At 37.4% G+C, this 21,586-nt stretch overlaps 1 protein-coding gene across 1 annotated transcript in view; it reads left to right on the top strand.

Moving 5' to 3' along the window:
• Window positions 1-21,586, top strand: part of COL24A1 (collagen type XXIV alpha 1 chain) — a 440,433-nt gene that overhangs the window by 73,987 nt on the left and 344,860 nt on the right. Inside the window, exons 6-7 of the mRNA XM_055403313.2 lie at window positions 8,304-8,357; window positions 11,565-11,618. Coding sequence (XP_055259288.2) covers window positions 8,304-8,357; window positions 11,565-11,618 — 108 coding nt within the window. The remainder of the gene's footprint in view (window positions 1-8,303; window positions 8,358-11,564; window positions 11,619-21,586) is intronic.

The following is a 21,586-nucleotide window of genomic DNA, read 5'->3' as shown; positions in this document are numbered from 1 at the left end:
TTCTTCGGCAATCAGCTTTCTTCACAGTCCAACTCTCACATCCATACATGACCACGGGAAAAACCATAGCCTTGACTAGATGGACCTTTGTTGGCAAAGTAATGTATCTGCTTTTCAATATGCTATCTAGGTTGGTCATGACTTTCCTTCCAAGGAGTAAGTGTCTTTTAATTTCTTGGCTGCAATCAGCATCTGCAGTGATTTTTGGAGCCCCCAAAAATAAAGTCTGACACTGTTTCCACTGTTTCCCCATCTATTTCCCATGAAGTGATGGGACCAGATGCCATGATGTTAGTTTTCTGAATGTTGAGCTTTTAGAACCACTTAAAGGGCATATTTCAGTTTTTGCTTGTAGTGTTAGTGCAAGTCCATTAGTCCAAGGATATAGTATTTGCTTCTAAAGTATAGCTCTTCCTCAGTTTCAGGGAAAGGTGTTTATTCAAATATTTACCATGTTCCTCTAAAATGATGTGGCTCAAACCCCAAACTTTCCTCTGTATTGACCAGCAGCTGAAATTTGTTAATTCTCTTAGCCCTTTAGCTGTTGCCTTCTGCTGAGCTTTTTGAAATCTGTCTCATGAAAATGCATGTCAGGATCAGCCAAGAATTGAAGAAAGTCTATATTTAAGTTTTTGGGGAAGCTGACTTTCTAAGATTTTCTCCCTTAATTTACAATCATTCTGGTACTCATACACTCTGTCTTCTGATACCACTAGCCAAAAAGTTTGTTTTTCTGCTTGAATTCCAGCTACTCCATGCAGACTTGGAAATGTCCTTAGGAGAAAGGCTGTGTAAATGTGTATTGCGTCAAGTGTGGATTCTTCTTTCAAAAATTGAATACCCTTACCTTTGATTTTTTGTTGTTCTCCTGTGTTTTCAAGTAGTTGTTTTATGTGTCTTGTTTTGATTTCATAGTTATCTGCAGGAGGATTAATTGCAGATGTGCAACCCTGACACTATCAATTCCCAAGAGTTCCTTTTTGATCATACTCAATTTGAGATGACTATTTAACATCCAAGTGGAGATATATAATAAGAGTAAATGGATTTGGAGCTCAGGGAAGATATTGTAGCTAAAAGTATGCATTCAGAGTCATCAATGTATATATGGAATTTAAAGCTATGGAACTGATGAGATCACATGGGGATGAATGTAGACATTGAAGAGAAATGTCCAAGGACTCGGTCTTGGGTTACTTTAGAATTCAGTTAGGAAGATGAAGAGGAACTAATAGAGGGAACTGAGAGAGAATGATCAGTAAGGTAGGATAGTGATAGGGACAAAAGCCCGAGTAGAGGAGATCTAAGAAGGAACGGCAGGAGAGGAAGTCGGCTAGTTAACACAGACAACTTTCTAGGAGTTTTCTCTAAAAGGGAACAGTATAGTGGAGCAGAGAAGGGAGATGTGGGCTCAAGGAAAGTTGTTTTCTAAGATTGGAGAAATTACATTGTGTTTACTTGGCAGCAGCAATTATCTTAGACGTAAAAATTAAAACAATGTAGGAAAGACAGTTCACCAATGATGTCCTGGGGGGTTTGGTTGTGATGGCAGAGTATTTTGGAACAGATTAAGGAGAGATATAGAGAGCTTATCAAAGCTGAAAGCGAGATAATCAGCTGAGAGTGAAGAGAGAGAAGTTAGGAAATAATCATCTATGAAAAATGGGGAAATGAATTGACTAAGCAATTACTGAACACATCAAAATACAAAACAAGGCAAAATCAGTGTAAGTCATGAATTTAATGTGAGATTTGTCATCATGATAGTTTTCTCTTACACTTACCCACTCTGGGTAGGGTCAGAGTAAGTGGAGTTTATATTTAAGATTTTCCAGGTAAACTATAACAGAGAAAGAAACAGGCAGTGGTGTTACTTATGTATGCAAGGAAATAATTAGAATATAAAACACTGGAATTTAGGCTTTCTAGAGATGGAAAGTGAGGCCACATAGGGGATGAGAGAGTGAAAATGTGGTGGGATCACATATTAGTAGTTCCAGTGGGTCAAATAATTGCTAAAGTTACAAGGGCTTAGAGTGAGCTATAAAGATAAGGTGTTAGTTAGGGAGCATAAGGCTTAAAATTGAGATTATAGAGCTTGTGTAGTTATTGCTAATATTAAAACCAAGAATATTCAAGTGGTGCTACCTCAGGATCATGTCATTTAATGTTTCCTTTATGATACTCTCCCAATTTAGCTTATTCATACTCTGAAATTTTACATTCCAAATTATTTTCATTAAAATTTTTCTGCTTCATCAGTAATTCATTCAAGTGTTCTCTGCTTTTCAAGATGGCCATAACTGTAAACATTTTTACAATGTTTATGTTACAAAAATTGTAAACATTTTCAAATGATTGTATTTACTACTGTTATTTTTAATACTATTAAATACTGTTCTAACATCTTTATGGGTCTCATATCTTAGTTTGATTATTTAATTTATAAACATTATTTTTAACTCCAAGGAGTTTGTGAAAAGCCAATCAAGTGTGGCTAGAAGTGTTTCAGGAATCATAGAATAAATACAAAATGAGGGGAAATATAAGTAAGAAATTTTGGAGTGTTTCCCTTAAATGCAGATAAGTATGTCCTACTTCCTTGACATTTCAGGCAAAATTGGCATGTTCAATAGTCTCTTCCTCATGCATTTTATACTAGGATCAGTGCACAACTGGCTGGGTTAAAAGCATTTTCTTCATGCTCACTTAAATTTCTGGTTCTAGAATATGACTTTCTCAGTACACTCAAGTGTCTTTGTGTGTCAGTAAAAGAGATTTGACACATCTCTTTAAATATGTTGCCAAGATGTATAAAGCTTACGAACGAGAAAACAGTTTGTCTTTACATCTGGTTTTTATTGCTTAATTGATTATTTTCTTCCACTTTTCACTTTTCAGTTTTTTTAAGTGGAAGATGAAATGTCAGATTAGAAGATGATGTCAAGAAAGTTGAAAGATAATTATATTAAGGAAATTGGTATATAATAGAAAACTCAGGGCTTACCTGATAGCTCAATTGGTAAAGAATCCACCTGCAATGCAGGAGACCCCGGTTTGATTCCTGGGTTGAGAAGATCCCCTGGAGAAGGGAAAGGCTACCCACTCCAGCATTCTGGCCTGGAGAATTCCTTGGACTGTATAGTCCATGGGGTCACACATAGTCAGACACAACTGAGTGAGTTTCACTTTCAGAAAATTCAGATTGGACCTAAATATAAGAGTTTTTAGTGTAAGAATTAAAAGTAAAAATGTTGGCCATAAAAAGTTTTATTCAAATTTCTCAAGGGTTGTCATTTAAGTTCTTTTTAAATTTTTTGTAAATATTGCCTCAAATCAATTAGTTAGGCTTTATAATAGAAAATTGAAACATGTAAAAAATATCAATACAATTATACTTTAACAGATATTGTGATAATGAGAAAGAAAATTAACCCATTTTATTGATACTTTTCTAGACAGTCTTAATTCAATTAATATTTTTGCACCTTATTGCTTTATCTATAAAGGGATTTGCTAGATAAGCTCTAAAATTTCATGAGTTCTAAGTTTCTTTTTTTTAGATGAAGAGTTCAGTTCTTAAATACTAGGATAATCCTAAAGCCATTTGTGAGGTCCTACAATTTTGTAACCAGTGATCTAAAATTGTGTTAGTGGTAGAAGTAGTGAGTAGCTATGAAATGGAATAGGTCAGACTGGAAAATAACTTTTTCATTAAACATTTTTTTTTATGCTTAAATTAAAATATTTTATGCTTTTTTGGCACTTCTGCCATGAAGACTTGTTTCTAATCTGTAAAATGGAAAGACTTACTGGAGAACATGAAGGACTTTTTGTCTTCCTTTAATTAGTTTGAGTGCTGTTTGAAAGCGTTCCTCCCATATCCATGCCCCACCTCTAACTTTAAGCTGTAGGCCTCACATTTTATTTCACTGAGAAATTAGAAGCAGTCAGATGAGAATTAGCTCTTATGTTTTGTCCCATTACCAAGGCTAGCGACCTAAAATCTGTACCCATATATTCTACCTTTGGAATTATTGTTTGAACCAGATTAATTGTCCCTACTGAAATGTCTCTGCTTGGACCCTGGATCTGTGAGGCATACTCAATAGAAGTACGCATTTCTCCCAACTTATGCTCAATTTTCTCCTCTTTCCTAGATCGTTCCCATCAACAATATAGCTTGATATACTAGTTTCCATGTTAAAAATTTTTGAAAGCCTACGGCTTCTCTTCGAACTCACATCTTCTTTCTCACAAAATAACGTGTACTCCCCTTTTTCCTCTTCTTGTCTTATTAGTCAAAGCTCCTATCTTACCACCCATGACTTTCACATATTTTTGACCACTCCACTGATACGGCACCTGTCAAGGTCACCAACCACTTCTTTCTCAACAGCATCTCGCCCAGACTTTTTTTTCAGGAGCTGTGGACACAGTTGGCCAGGCCTTCGTTCTGAAAATGTCTTCTCTACACTTGGAGGCCCCACAGTCACTTAGTCCGCCTTTCCGACTTACCTGCTGTGTCACTTCATTCTCCCGTTCTGTCTTTCCTGCTGCAGTTTTTAAATATTGGAACATATTTAGTGAACCATCCTCCTTCCTCTGCTTTTCTCCGTGTTTACACCTAGTCTCAATTGTTGTTCAGTCACTCAGTCGTGTCTGACTCTTTGTGACCCCATGGACTGCAGCACACCAGGCTGCCCTGTCCTTCACTATCTCCCGGAGTGTGCTTAAACTCATGTCCAGTTGAGTAGATGAGGCCATCCAACCATCTCATCCTCTGTCACCCCCTTCTCCTACCTTCAATCTTTCCCAGCATCAGGGTCTTTTCCAGTGAGTTAGCTCTTCATATCAGATGGCCCAAGTATTGGAGCTTCAGCTTTGGCATCAGTCCTTTTACTGAATATTTAGGGTTGATTTACTTTAGGATTGACTGGATTGATCTCTTTGCTGTAAGGAACTCTCAAGAGTCTTCTCCAGCACTGCAGTTTGAAAGCATCAGTTCTTCAGTGCTCAGCCTTCTTTATGATCAACTCTCACATCCGTACATGACTACTGAATAAACCATCAGTTCAATTCAGTTCAGTTCAGTCGCTCAGTCGTGTCCGACTCTCCACGACCCCATGAATCACAGCACGCCAGGCCTCCCTGTCCATCACCAACTCCCGGAGTTTACTCAAACTCATGTCCATAGAGTCGGTGATGCCGTCCAGCCATCTCATTCTCTGTTGTCCCCGTCTCCTCCCACCCCCAATCCCTCCTAGCATCAGACTCTTTTCCAGTGAGTCAACTCGTCGCATGAGGTGGCCAAAATATTGGAGTTTCAGCTTTAGCATCAGTCCTTCCAATGAACACCCAGGATTGATCTCCTTTAGAATGGACTGGTTGGATCTCCTTAGTCCAAGGGACTCTCAAGAGTCTTCTCCAGCACCACAGTTCAAAAGCATCAATTCTTCGGTGATCAGCTTTCTTCACAGTCCAACTCTCACATCCATACATGACCACGGGAAAAACCATAGCCTTGACTAGATGGACCTTGGTTGGCAAAGTAATGTCTCTGCTTTTTAATATGCTATCTAGGTTGGTCATAACTTTCCTTCCAAGGAGTAAGCGTCTTTTAATTTCCTGGCTGCAATCAGCATCTACAGTGATTTTTGGAGCCCCCCAAAATAAAGTCTGACACTGTTTCCACTATTTTTCCATCTATTTCCCATGAAGTGATGAATAAACCATAGCTTTGACTAAACAGACCTTTGTCAGCAATGTAATGTCTCTGCTTTTGAATATGCTGTCTAGGTTTGTCATAGCTTTTCTTCTAAGGAGAAAGTGTCCTTTAATTTCATGGCTGCAGTCACCCTCTGCTGTGATTTTGGAGCCCAAGAAAATAGTCTGTCACTGTTGCCATTTTTTCCCCATCTATTTGCCATGAAGTGATGGGACTGGACGCTGTGATCTTCGCTCTTTGAATGTTGAGTTTTCAGCCAGCTTTTCCCTCTTCTCTTTCACCGTGGTTTCATATTCAGTTTATATTCTGGTGACTTTCGATTTCCAGACTCAGCATCCAACGGTACCCACAGTGTCTCCACTTGGAAATCCAAGAGACACCTTGCTTTTGACATGTCCAAGAGAGAGCTACAGCTGATATCCAGTCCTACTCTTCTCCCTAATCTTTTCCCCATTGTATATGGATTAGATGCCAATCTGTCTCTTTCACTTCCTATCCTGGGAAAAAAATTCCATCCGCTCTGCCTTCAATATGTGTTTTTAATTTGCAACTCCCATAATGTCTCTTCAACACTATAGCCAATGGTATATCAGAAGATAGATCTGAGTAAAAGCCAAGCCACAAATAAGGCCTAATAATTCCTTTTGTGTCCCAGCCCCATTTGTCTCTCTGAAGTACACGCCTTCCTCTCTCCCCTTTGCTCCTGTTACATTGGGTAGCTTACTGTTTTTCTGGTAAATCTCTGGTAAATCCCGTTTTCAGGTACTGTTTTCCTCTGCTGGGGATGCTCTTCGTGATCTTCCTCCAGATATATTTATAACTCCCTCCCTTATGTCTTTTAATTCTCTGGTCAGATACCCTTCTTAGGGGATGGTTCTGCCCACTGTACACAAGAAAGGAGCCCTCACAGCCCCTGCTGGTCACAGTTCCCTTCTCCAGCTCCTGCTTTCTCTCTGATACTTATCTATACAAGAAACTGTATTTTTAAAGTTTCTTTTATAGATATTTGTTTATTCTTTATTTTTCTCACAGTGTAAGGTCAGCTTAAAGAGGACAGATGATTTACCTGTTTGGTTCATTCCTCAGTGTTCAGGAAGTTGTTCAGTAAATATGCATGGAGTGAAAGAAAAAAAAAATTATCCCTGAGTATGTGAAGGAAGACATAACAGTTTCCCTGTTTCCCATAGGGTGGAAATAAAATTTAGGAATGGAAAATTATCTATTATTAGCTGAGAATTGTAGTGAAGTCAGAATTTAAATGATAATCTCAATTCTGTATTTTATGAAGGGTGAAATAGAAAAGGAAGTATTTTTCCTAGTATGTAATAGTCAGATAGGAGTGAGCAAATAAACAATGATGAATAATAAAAAAAAAAGTTGATTTTACTTTTGTACCCAAAATTTTAGATTGAAATACGAAGTTATTTTTCTCTTGAAATATAAAAGATTTCCAGGGTATGAAAAATATCTATTTTATAACAATAAAAAGAACTTAGTTGGAGTTTTGTTTTTTGTTTGGTTTATTTTTTATTGTACAAGTAATGCATGTACTTTGGGCTTCCCAGGTGTTTCAATGGTAAAGAATCACCTGCCAATGCAGGAGCCACAGGGAAAGATCTCCTGGAGGAGAAAATGACAACCTGCTCCAGTATTCTTGCCTCTAAAATACTATGGACAGAGGGGTGTGGCAGACTACAGTCCATGGGGTTGCAAAGAATAGGACACAACTGAGCATGCACACAATGCACGGTACATTGCAAGCTTTTAGAAAATATGTAAACTTGGAATGATGTCTTAAAATTTGGAGAATTAGTATAAGCACTTTTTTTTTCACTAAAAATAACATTTCCCCATGCTAAAAATTATAACTCAATATGTCACAAAGACCATAAAGAAAGCTGAGCACTGAAGAGTTGATGCTTTTGAACTGTGGTGTTGGAGAAGACTCTATAGAGTCCCTTGGACTGCAAGAAGATTGAACCAGTCAACTGTAAAGGAAATCAGTCCTGAATATTCATTGAAAGGACTGATGCTGAAGCTGAAGCTCCAATACTTTGGCCACCTCATGCGAAGAGTTGACTCATTGGAAAAGACCCTGATGCTAGAAAAGATTGACGGCAAGAGAATGGGATGACAGAGGATGAAATGGTTGGATGGCATCACTGACTCAATGGACATGAATTTGAGCAAGCTCTAGGAATTGGTGATGGACAGGGAGGGCTGGCATGCTGTAGTCCATGTGGTCACAAAGAGTCAGACATGACTAAGTGACTGAACTGACCTGATGTCACAATATGTAGTTCTCATAAAGAAATGTTTCAATTTTAGTATAACTATTGATTAGAAAAATCAGCTATGTCTGGGAAATTTCTAGGAATCTTCTCAACATTTAAAATTAAGGATAAATGAAATATACATTAAAAAGATAAGTAATCTGTATTCATCTTAATTTAAAATATGTAATTTTATTCAATACCATATAAACTGTATATAGTGCATGATATTACATACAACTGAGGAAGTATGGTATATGTAATTTATGTTTCATCAAGTGTTTTATAACTGTTTTATTTAGGGCCCTAAAGGAGATCCAGGTTTTTCCCCAGGTCAAGCTCTTTCTGGAGAAAAGGTAATTATTTGTCCATGAAATAAAATCTTGTTGATATATTTCAAGCATTTAAAAATAACTTTTACTTTTTTAAAAATATAGATTTTACTTGATTTCAAAGTATGTAACAACTATTGGATATTAATGAAGAAATACTTGAAGAATCAAGTAAATGGTGTCATCAGCCTAACATATCAGTTAAAATCATATAATTAATCTTACTGAATGTCTATTCTGGCATGCTCTTGTGCTTCCTGCCAACTAGGAACAGATGGGGCAAAAAATTAGAGCAAGATGTTTTTGGTCCTAACCTCAAGAATGTGGCTATTAGTATGGATGCCATTATAAATTCTAATGCCATTTTACACCTTTTTTAGAATGGTTCTATGTACTTTATCTTGTTTAAGTCTCACAGTAACAGTGACAGAGACTGTCATCATTATTTTTTCTTTGAGGATTCATAGAATTTAAGTAGTTAGCAAGTGGAAGAATTAATGATATATCTTAATTTTCCAACTTTCAATACAGTATGCTTTTCATTTTATAATGCTCTCAAATATACATACATATGCATGTAGGTAAAAAGAAACTAATGTTTCAAAGTAACGATAGCAACAAAAATCTTTTTTAGGAGGAAGATACTGTTTTCCGGTGAGAATGAATACAAGTTGAGTATTTAGGCATTTATCTGGGAAGCTTTATTTAGTCATGTACTTGATGAATGTGATACATTTATAGAATGTTTTTGTTTATGTGGTATACATTCACAAACTTTTAAAATCCCTGAATGATTTTTGTGGTTCCTGGGTTGTAATCTGATATTTTAACTGGTTTACAGAAACTCTTGTAAATTTAAGAAAAGTTAATGGATATTATACTAACAATTTATCAAACACAACTGAGCGACTGAACTGAACTGAATCTAGAATTGGAAGAATTTCATTGCTGTGATGGAACTGAGTTTACTGACTAAATGAGTTAGAAAAGGAATGGAAATTGATTATTAGAAACAGTATTTTCATTCATCCCTTAATTATGGGGAAGAAAATTCTTCAGTCTTAGAAATATAGATGCCATGTTTAAAAATGTGTAAATATGAGACATTTGATTTCTTAAAATTAGGAAATTACACATCCACTCTCTTTTGGTGAGTGCTTTAAATAATCTCCCCAAATTAAGCATTTAGATTTTATCAAATGCTTATTTTTAATATTCGCTTGTGGCCTCTCTGTACAAAATATAGGGTGGTTCAGTGTGTATACAGTTTCTGTACAAAAGATAGGAAGATTCAGCCTGTGAGTTGAGACTAGGGAGTATGTCAGTCTTCTTTTTTTAAATTTTTGAGTTACTCGTGTACAAACTCTACTATATAGGAAAAACATCATAAGATTTAAGATTTCATAACATGTTTTCAGAGAAGACAATGGCACTCCACTCCAGTACTCTTGCCTGGAGAATCCAGGGATGGAGGAGCCTGGTGAGCTGCTGTCTGTGGGGTCACACAGAGTCGGACACGAGTGACGTGACTTAGCAGCAGCAGCAACATGTTTTCATTAAGCTTTAAGTGAAATCCAACTTTCAAAATAAAAGATATTTCTAAAATGGTAAAATTTTTAAAATTTTCTTGGAAATCATATTTACATAAAATTAGGTTCAGTTACACTGAGGAAGCAGGATATTTATACATATACAATATAAATTCAAATAAAATATGAACATTAAATTGGTGTGAGTATAGGGGGATTGGGACCCAATTGAATTTATCTTTAAATTTAGCTATTTTTATAATAAATAGTCAATGATGAAACAATATAAGCAATGCAGAGTCTAGTCCTTCAGCATGTAATATCCAGCAAGTAACACCTCTCATAGAACACACATACATATTTAATTCCTTGTGGGACCTTAGTGGCAAACAAAGATAGTTTAAATAGTGGCAACTTTTCCTTTCCTGTAAGACAAATGTGATATTATTTTTATTCTCAGTTTTCAGATGGAGGAATTTTGAAGGGAAATCAACTGATGTACTCTTGATTAGAGCTAGTAGGGGATGAGCCTCCAGTGTTCTGTTTCCTAATGTAGCTTTCTTTTCCTTCTATCAGAGTAATAAGTATAAAAAATATGTGTATAAACCCATCACGCCATAACAAATGGACGCCATGTTAATAAGACATTGAACAAGAACATAAAATATTAGAACAAGTGGAAAAGCACTTGATAGTTAATAATCAGAAACATTCTTTTCTGTTTATTTAACTTGATGACATTAAAGTAGATAATGCAGTGAAACATTTATGTGCTATAAATTGTAATAAATAGTCATTATGGAGTTTATTTAGGATTATTAACTAAATACTCCTTTTCTTTCAAACAACATACTTTTTTTCCACGCACAATAAATTTGTTACAGCAGAAAGAGGGAAAGGAACGGAGGTAAAGAAAAAGTGTGCCTTAAGTAAACTGGTTTAAGATTTTACCCCCATCCCTTTTTGATATGTTTTGTCCTTGTCATTCACACATCCTCTGTGTCTCTCATTGTCACTTCTACCCACCACAGACACTCTTTGCCCTTCACTGGTGTAATTTCTCCTTCTCCTACCCTGCTCTGCAAGCCCTCATCAAATCTGGAGGAAGGGATGGGGACAGAAGGCCCTAATTTGCTAAGTAGAGTCTGTGGACCAGCACAGTCCTCCCCAAAATTTTCACTGCAGTTATTCCGGTTACTACAGTGGAAGGCACCAGGGCAGCCCTGGAAAGGGAAGTGCCCCTTTCCCTGGTCCAGAGTGTGAACCTAGCCCTGCTCCCTATCCCCCAGCCATTCATTGGTGTTCCACGTGGGAGTCCCACCAACCTGTGAGTCCTCACCTAAAAAGGCAGACCTGAGCCCTCTGCAGCTGTGTTACAAAGTGCTGGTAGAATTTTTAAATGGATTTCTTTACATTTTTAAAACACGGTAAGCCTTGGAAAAAGTGGAAATTTGGGAAGTAAGGGCATTTGTAGAGAAAAGAACATCAGAGAAAAAGAAGCAGGGCCACGAGTGGGGTGAAGTCCTGTCCAGGCAATCAGTACTGAAAGAAATAAGGGTAGGGAGCCTCAAGGAAGTTCAGATTTGAGGCAGATTGAGGAGATCAGTAAGATCTTGACAGCCAAAATGAACTCCTACAGCATGGGAATCATAGTTTTCAGTTTTTTCATGATATTAAACCTCCATTTGTGTTTTGTTCTTAGGGTGATCAAGGTCTTTCTGGATTAATGGGGCCCCCTGGTATACAAGGTGTTAAGGTAAGATGTAGTTTTATTTTGACATGTGTGGGTACCATGTGGATCTGGGAGTTCTCCAACTCCTAAGATCTCATTCTGAAGTTGAGCCCAAAGTCAATGTTTTAAATTCCTTTTCTCAGCAATAGGAATTAGGATGCTGTCTTAATCCAGGAAAGTGGTGCCCACCAATGACAGTCTTAAGAAAATATAAGAAAACCCTTCAGATAACAAAAGGGACAAAATGCATATTCAGAAGAAAGTCACTGATAGAATATTGAAGCTTTTTTCTCTGTTTTTACAATTATATTAGGGCAGTAATCTACTTCTGAAACATTAAAGTCAGTTTGTGACTTTTATATGTCCAAAGTGAGGTACCCTTGGGTATAGGTAAGATATTTGACTTTTTTATTAAAGAGTTTCTCATTTTATTAGGAACTAATAGGCCTGGCGTGCTGTGATTCATGGGGTCGCAGAGAGTCGGACACGACTGAGCGACTGAACTGAACTGAACTGAATAACCTTTGCCATGATGTATATACAAATGTGAGGCCTGAAGCTTAAGTAGAGTAGAAGTGAGAGTTGGCGATAGGTAGTAAAAAATAGAAGGAAAGGAGAAGGAAATGGCAACCCACTCCAGTGTTCTTGCCTGGAGAATTCCAGGGACGGGGGAGCCTGGTGGGCTGCCGTCTATGGGGTCGCACAGAGTCGGACACGACTGAAGCGACTTAGCAGCAGTAAAAAATAGTAGTCGTGTGCAAATGAGTAGGCTTTTTCTGAAGTAAAAAGAAATAGTAACACTGCAGCTATAATTATTTTTTATAAAATATGGTATGCAGTTTCATGAATTAACACAAGTATAAATTCTCCTCTGTATAGTCAGCTTGTCTTTTTCTCAAATACTGAGTTCTTGGTTTTCTGCAGGGGATAAAGAAGGTACAAAATTTCTGTCTAAGGTAGCAAAGGCCCCAAAATATTGGAGAGCAGTATTTGATTTGATGTAAATGTCTGTTGTTCAGTCGCCAAGTTGTGTCCAACATTTTGTGACCCCATGGACTACAGCACATCAGGTTTCCCTGTGTCTCCGCATCTCCCAGAGTTTGCTCAAGTTCATGTCCATTGAGTCGGTGATGCCATCCAACCATCTCATCCTCTGTTGTCCACTTCTCCTGCCTTCAGTCTTGCCCAGGATCAGGGTTTTTTCCAATGAGTCAGCTGTTTGCAGCAGGTGGCCGAAGTATTAGAGCTTCAGCTTCAGCATCAGTCCTTCCAAAGAGTATTCAGGGTTGATTTCCTTTAAGATTGGTTGGTTTGATCTCCTTGCTTTCCAAGGGACTCTCAAGAGTCTTCTCCAGCACCAGTTCAAAAGCATCAATTCTTCAGCGCTCAGCTTTTTTTATAGTCCAACTCTCCCATACATGACTACTGGAAAGACCTTAGCCTTGACTATACGGCAAAGTGATGTCTTTGCTTTTTAACACACTTTCTAGGTTTGTCATAACTTTCCTGCCAAGAAGCAATCATCTTCTAATTTCATGGCTGCAGACATCATCTGCAGTGATTTTAGAGCCCAAGAAAGAGGAAATCTGTTGCTGCTTCCACCTTTTCCCCTTCTTTTTGCCGTGAAGTGATGGGACCAGATGCCATGATCTTAGTTTTTTAATATTGAGTTTTAAAGTGGCTTTTTAACTCTTCTCGTTCACCCTCATCAAGAGGCTCTTTATTTCCTCTTTGCTTTCTCCCGTTAGATTGGTATCATCTGTAGATGTCTAAGTGCATTTAATATGTATTTATGTATTTAGACATCTGTCATCATGTAGATCTCTAAATCTATTTAGTAATGAAGTGTATTGGTGTCTTAGTGTATCATATCCTTTTCCTCTTGGGAGATTTAGATTTAAGATGGTTCTGGTTAATTCATTCAGATTCCCTCTTCTGTTTTTTAGGTTTTGTCAACCTTGGGCAGGTTACTTAACCTTTCTAGGCCTTAGTTGTCTTATCCCTAAAATGTGAGGATAATACTACCTAGTTTATAGGGAGTTGTTGGAAACATGAAATGGGATAATACAGTATCAGAAAAACAGCAAGCTGTTAATATATTTGAACCATAAGCCATTTTTCTGGATTTGGAAGGCATCCTGACCTCATTTGCTTCCTTCCTCAGTTCAGTTTAGTCGCTTAGTCGTGTCTGACTCTTTGCGACCCCATGAACCACAGCACACCAGGACTCCTTGTCCATCACCAACTCCCGGAGTTCACTCAAACTCATGTCCATCGAGTCGGTGATGCCATCCAGCCATCTCATTCTCTGTCGTCCCCATCTCCTCCTACCCCCAATCCCTCCTAGCATCAGAGTCTTTTCCAGTGAGTCAACTCGTCGCATGAGGTGGCCAAAGTATTGGAGTTTCAGCTTTAGCATAAGTCCTTCCTTCCTAAACCCTCCTAATTGTAAATTGATTAAAAGCATTTTGATCTCTTGGAGTATCTTTCCTCCCATGACCAAAGCACACCATTATTCTTATGGCTTTTAGACTAGTCTTCATCCTAGATAGTTTTTGGAATCTGACAAGTCATTTGAAGTTATTGGTTGCTTCCATGAAACTGCAGAGTGATCATTTCTACTAAAATGGATATTACTATACAGTTGTAAGTCTGTTTGATTAATGATACTTAGTATGCCTCTGACTGCTAAGTAGACCTCTGAGGAAACTGTACTGATGCATAGCATCAAAGAAATCTAATGGAAATTACCATACTAATTTTACTTGCTGTTAAATATACAGTTATTGCATCCTGATGAATGACATTGTGTATGAGACAAAATAAACTAATTGTTATTTTCCAAGGTTAATAATGCCTGTGTTCATGAAATTAGCATTCCAGAAAGTGAAAAACTATTGATAAAGGGTAAGTAGTTACTGTGTAGGGGAGTGTATAAAGAAATACTATATAGAGAAATTTTTAAAAGATTGATTTTAACTATTAGAGCAGATTATCACTTTTAACTTTGAAGTTTTACTTACTTAACGCAGAAGACCCTGTCTTCTAAAGACTTATGCACATAAGTCTTGGCTCATCACTATTTTAAAATATTAAGAATATATAACTTTTGGTCTGTATAAGTCGAGTAAAGTGAGACAGTGTGAAGTTAAACTGGATCATGGATTACACATCTTTCACAGACTTCTTTTCTCTTATACAGTTTGTTCAAACTTTAAAAATCTGTCTTGTAATATTAATTAGTAGACACAGACACTGTAGAAGTTTAGTATCTTGCTATGTTATCAGCAACAAACTAAATTTTCTCTAGAGAAGGTTTAGTTGAAAATATTTAGAAACCAAATTACTTTGTGATAAATGAAGCATCCATAGTTCACTATGTTTTGACAGTAGTTCTAAACAGTGTTGAAATACTTGAGATGATTTTGTAGTTTTTCTGAGAATGCATCCCCTCTTTTCAGAGTATGTCTAATAATGGAAACTGTATACAGATTTTTTAAAAAACAAGTATGCCAGGAAAGGGACATAAGGACTCAGTCTAAACCTAAACAAATTCTCCACATAGCAGGCTTGGAACAAGTTTCCATCACACTTTCTATGTGCATGTCTTACTTTAATATGAATGTGTGGTAGAAATACACTCACAGTGAGCTTGGTAGAATGTTCTTGTGGTTTGTATGAAGTGGGAAAGGACCAGACTGAATATTGGGTAGAACGTTTAGGTAGGTTGTGAGCTGCTTTATGGGATTTACTAATTTGAATTCATTTTTTTAACCACCTAAGTCATTCTCAGAATTACTTCCTGCAAATAGGATCCATGCTAGGGGAACCTAGAATAACAGTTCATATTTGTTATAACCCAGAACTCCTATTCCTTCATCCTTTCTGTTCTACTGCTAAAATGCCACAATAATTCTTAAGGTCAAGACAGGAACTTAAGTTATTCATTCTGTGTTAAATTTAACATAAGCCTAGAGAGGTTAAGAGGATTAATTGCTCAGGGTGATTCAGAATGATAGCAGGATTGAGAGATAAAGCTTACTAATACTGAATTCATTGTGCTTTTAATAGTCTATACTTATTATGAAAGATGAATAAAGTACTTGGGTTTTGATTAATATGAAGTTTATTACATATTTTATCAAACTTTTTGAATTATAATTATTATTGTAAATATTAATAGCTCCTTTATTATGTGCAATGTAGACTTATCTGCTGAATCTTCTTTTTATCTTAAAAACAACATACATTGAGACAGATACTATGTTCAGTATTCATAAATTAATTGAATTATAAAATGGTTAAGTCATTTATTCAAGGCCATATGACTATTAATTGACAGGACTCAAATCCAAGTCATGACTGTTCTCTTAATAACTTCAAATACTATTTCCCCATTAATATTATTCATTATACCAATATTTGTTATATGTGTGTTTCATTACTTTTGTCTCAAGCAAAGTAAAATTTTGTGTTTCCTGAAAGCCAAGGGAACAAATATAGTTTTGGGTAACAATTAATAATGAGTTAATTATTCCTTTTCTCTGGAAGTATCTGAAAATATTTCAATCCTTCAAGTAATCTTTGAAGTGCCTGCAAGAAAATTGTGTGTAGAAATAGAGACAACTCATGAAAATTTGAGATAGAAGATTAACGTAAGATGTTCTGAATACTAGAAATAATATTGAGACAGAAATAACAAAGCAAGTAAATCAGCAGCAATTCTTCTTCACTCTACTGTAGATTTTTTGGGTTGGTTTCTGCCTTTTCTGCTTTTATCTCTCACCCCTTGACTTTTTATAAACCACGGTTACACCATGTTTAACAAGCAGTGTGTTTCCCCAGATTGACTGGTTATATTGCCTCAATTTAGCCACCTTAATATAACTCTTATTTTCCTAGGAACTGAAGTATGTTTTCACTTCCCGCTAAGTGTCTAAGCTTGTGCCAAAAAGCAGATAAGTTACATCGAGAGTGCATGCTGGGTTGGATGGAAGACAAGGGTCATAAATCTGAGCTTAGACTCCAGATGAATTTTTAAATTGGATTTTAATATAGCTGATCAGTTGCTACATTAATATTGGAAGTCTGCTATTAAAAATTGTAAGAACATTAACAGTGATTTCAGTTGAAGTCATTTTTCTAGAATCAGGAGGATAAGTCAGATGGGAGCAGTTAAGCACATCTTAACATGAAGGTATAACTCAGAACAATTGTGAAATATGAGACACACGTTTTAAAACAGATTGTTATGAATAATGTATGGCAGTATTTTTCTGAATGTCCAAAAATTCTACTACTATGTTTGTAGTAATAATTATAAATCAATGTGTATTCTTAGGAATTAGTTAAGTTACAAAAGATCTTTCCATTACATCTTTCCCTTTCCAAGTTGGAAAGGCTGAAAGAGCTGAAAACATCAGGTGGACTGCATTATGATTTATCACTCAAAACCTATACAGCTTTTCATAATTATTCAAAGCAAGGACAGTACTAAGGAGGTACAACAATACTGAATTTTGATGAGAACAACAATAAAAAGAAAATCCATGCCTGGAGAGAGAAATAAGGAGAATTCTTATGTTCCATAGCTTATAGATATCTTCTCATCTGCGCAATATTCCTGTAAAAATCTGCAGAGTCACATTTTTACTTTGTGTTGGTTCCCAGTTCAAGCTTAGCACCGAGAGTCTATTATAAAAGCTGCTGCTTAGGGGCTGTGCTGTCACCGCTTTGACCATCTCCCCTGCACTGTGCCTTCCCACTAATGGTAGGGGAAGCTGAGAACAAGGCGACACATACTGAACTCCCCCACAGGCAAGCCGTGCCTACCAAATGGTGTAATTTGTGGGACTTCAGAAATGTTCCTTTGCCCAAAGTTATTCCCCTCTTGTGATTGACATTGACATTCTAACATTTGTGATAAATTCATTTGGCTAAAAGTATTTCAGTTTTCAGAAAGTTTAAAGAAAACAAATTCTGTCTTCAAAAAAAAAAAACCTATCAGTCATATAGCAGTATTTCAAGAATTAGTTTGTCCTGCTCTTTCTCTCCTTGAGAACTAGTTGAGAAGGACTAGAACTAGACTTGAAGGGGACTGAAGTGAAAACCAAGTACTAATTAATGGAGATTGTTGTTGCTGTTTAATCACTAAGTCACGTCTAACTATTTGCGATCCCATGGACTATAACCTGTCGGGCTCCTCTGTCTCTGGCATTCTCCAGGCAAGAATACTGGAGTGGGTTGCCATTTCCTTCTCCAGGGGGTCTTCCTGACCCAGGGATTGAACCTGAATCTCCTACATTGCAGGCGGATTCTTTACCACTGTGGCACTGTAGGTCAGTATTGTGAGGAGTTTGGGACAGAGGTGGGCATGAAGGAAGTATGTTCCAAGAAGGAGGGGATTAGAGAGGTTTGCACAGTTTGCACAGTCTTCTTCCTATGATTCGTCTCAATCTCCCCAGTTACCTGGTATCATTCTTCTATATAATTTTTTGCTTATTCTTAAAACTTCAGGAACATTATTGCCTTACCTCAAGTAGTATTAGGTTGGTGAAAAAGTTAATTGCGGTTTCAGACCGTCAATTTTATCTCAAACACATCTTTATTAATCAAAATAAGAACCATTACAATCAACACATTTTTGCCAACGAGAAATAAGTTTGTTTATTCCTGTAGTGTAAAAATCTGTGCTTCGAGATTTGATAAATTCTTGGAAAGCATTTGCTACTTCCTGCTGGCTATGGAAGCCTCTTTCCTGCAAAAAGTAGTTGAGATTCTTGAAGAAGAGGTAGTCAGTTGGCAAGAAGTTGGGTGAATATGGTGGATGAGGTACAACTTTATAGCCCAGTTTGTTCAACTTTAAAGCACTGGCTATGTGACATGCAGTGGGGTGTTTTCTGGAGGAGAATTGGGCCCTTTCTGTTGACCAGTGCTGGCTGCAGGTGTTGCAATTTTCGGTGCATCTCATCAATTTGCTGAGCCTACTTCTCAGATATCATGGCTTCACCAGGATTCAGAAAGCTGTAGTGGATCAGACCGGCAGCAGACGACCAGTAACTAGGACCTTTTCTGGGGGGCAAGTTTTTAGCTTTGGGAAGTGCTTCTGAACTTCTTCTCAGTCCAGCCACTGAACTGGTTGTCACTGGTTGTCATATAAGAACCACTTTTCATTGCATGCCATAATCTGATCAAGAAAAATGGTTTGTTGTTGTTGCATAGAAGAAAAGGTGACACTTCAAAATGAGGACTTTTTGACTTGCAGTCAGCTCATGAGGCACCCACTGATCTAGCTTTTTCACCTTTCCAGATAGCTTCAAATGCCCAAAGTCGGTAGAATGGTCAACGTTGAGTTCTTTGACAATGTCTCATGTAGTTGTAAGAGGATCAGCTTTGATGATCCTGTCAGTTGGTCATTGTCAATTTACGATGCTGGCCACCACACTTCTCATCTTCAAGGCTCTCTTCTCCTTTGCGAAACTCCTTGAACCACTGCACTGTACTGCAAGTTAGCAGATCCTGGGTCAAATGCGTTGTTGATATTGTGCGTTGTCTCTGCTGCTTTAGGACCCATTTTGAATTCAAATAAGAAAATCACTTGAATTTGCTTTTTTGTCTAACGTTATTTCCCCAATCTAAAATAAATATAAAATAAACATCAAGTAATAAGTCATTAGCAAAAAAAAAGCAAGAAATGCACATTAAAATGACATATAACATAACCACATTTAAGAATGTATTCTAATCATATCAAACTGCAAACTTCAACAATGCAAACTGCAATTAATTTTGTACCAACCTGATACATTTTCATGGTTGTTGATTTTTTTTAATCTTGTTCTGATTTCTTGTTTAAGGCTTCTTTTTCAATCAGCAATGGTTGGTTTATCACTATTTCTCATTTTTGCCATCAGTTCAGTTGTTCAGTCGTGTCCGACTCTGCGACCCCATGACTCACAGCACCCTGTCCATCACCTCTGTGATGGCCCCTCTGTCCATCACCAACTCCCGGAGTTCACTCAAACTCATGTCCATCGAGTCGGTGATGCCATCCAGCCATCTCATTCTCTGTCATCCCCATCTCCTCCCGCCCCCAATCCCTCCCAGCACCAGAGTCTTTTCCAGTGAGTCAACTCATCGCATGAGGTGGCCAAAGTATTGGAGTTTCAGCTTTAGCATCAGTCCTTCCAATGAACACCCAGGATTGATCTCCTCTAGAATGGACTGGTTGGATCTCCTTGCAGTCCAAGGGACTCTCAAGGGTCTTCTCCAGCACCACAGTTCAAAAGCATCAATTCTTCGGCGATCAGCTTTCTTCACAGTCCAATTCTCACATCCATACATGACCACGGGAAAAACCATAGCCTTGACTAGACGGACCTTGGTTGGCAAAGTAATGTCTCTACTTTTTAATATGCTATCTAGGTTGGTCATGACTTTCCTTCCAAGGAATAAGTGTCTTTTAATTTCCTGGCTGCAATCAGCATCTGCAGTGATTTTGGAGCCCAAAAAAATTAAGTATGACACTGCTTCCACTGTTTCCCCATCTATTTGCCATGAAGTGATGGGACCAGATGCCATGATCTTTGTTTTCTGAATGTTGAGCTTCAAGCCAACCTTTTCACTCTCCTCTTTCACTTTCGTCAAGAGGCTTTTTAGTTCCTCTGTACTTTCTGCCATAAGGGTGGTGTCTGCATATCTGAGGTTATTGATATTTCTCCTGGCAATCTTGATTCCAGCTTGTGCTTCTTCCAGCCCAGTGTTCCTCATGATGTACTCTGCATATAAGTTAAATAAGCCGGGTGACAATATACAGCCTTGACGTTCTCCTTTTCCTACTTGGAACCAGTCTGTTGTTCCATGTCCAGTTCTAAATATTGCTTCCTGACCTGCATACAGGTTTCTCAAGAAGCAGGTCATAGGTTTCCCTAATTATTTTGGCCAAACATGACTTTAAATCTTTGTATTCCTGTTGGCATTGCTGACATGAGTCCTGTAGTGTGTGACAAATTATTAGATACTTGGACCTAGTCTGTAGAGGAATGCTATTATATTTTAGAAAATGGAATTTTAATATTGGCTTTCAGATACCAGTGCATTAGGAAATAAAATTAAATATATGTGTGATTTAGGGGTCCTTAAGTGCAAGGACTGTGTTTTATTCACTGTGGTATTTCAGCCCAGTGAATGCCACATAGCAGCCATCCTATTAGTGAATGAATGAATGCTGCTTGTAAGTTTATTTTTATTGGAGCATAGTTGCTTTACAATTTTGCATTGTTTTCTGCTGTACAGAAAAGTGAATCAGCCATACATGTGTGTGTGTGTGTGTGTGTGTATTTATATATCTCCTCAACAGAGCACTGAGTTCCCTGTGTTATTCTGTAGGTTCTCATTTGTTTTCTGTTTTGTACATAGTAGTGTGTATATGTCAGTCCCAATCTCCCAATTCATCCCTCCCTTTCCCCACTTAGTGTCCACATGTTTGTTCTCTACAACCGTTTCTCTATTACTGCTTGGAAAATACGTTCATCTGTACCATTTTTCTAGATGCCATATATATGTGTTAATATATGATATTTGTGTTTCTGATTTTCCTGTGTGAGAGTCTCTGCCCACATCTGTGCAAATAGCATAATTTCATTCTTTTTATGGCTGAGTAATACTCCATTGTATATATGTGCCACATCTTCTTTATCCATTCATTGTTGCTGCTGTTTATGATTTTGATTGACTGTTCCCTTTCACCTAGTCCTTGGCTGTCTTCCTGGAGCAGTGCTTCTCAAGTTAGTAACCCTTCTCACCTGTCTTATTTTGCCCTCAGTCCTCCAAACACCCTCCATCCCATTTAGGTAGAGTGAGTAGAACTAGTTAACCTGTTATTAATATCTCAGCGGATGCTGATTGCAGCCATGAAATTAAAAGACGCTTGCTCCTTGGAAGGAAAGTTATGACCAACCTTGATAGTATATTAAAAAGCAGAGACATTACTT

This window comes from Moschus berezovskii, chromosome 4 (genome assembly GCF_049115385.1).
Source record: "Moschus berezovskii isolate FMDL1 chromosome 4, NW_MosBer_1.0, whole genome shotgun sequence".
Taxonomy (NCBI): Eukaryota; Metazoa; Chordata; class Mammalia; order Artiodactyla; family Moschidae; genus Moschus; species Moschus berezovskii.
This window is presented reverse-complemented; position numbering and strand designations above follow the sequence as displayed.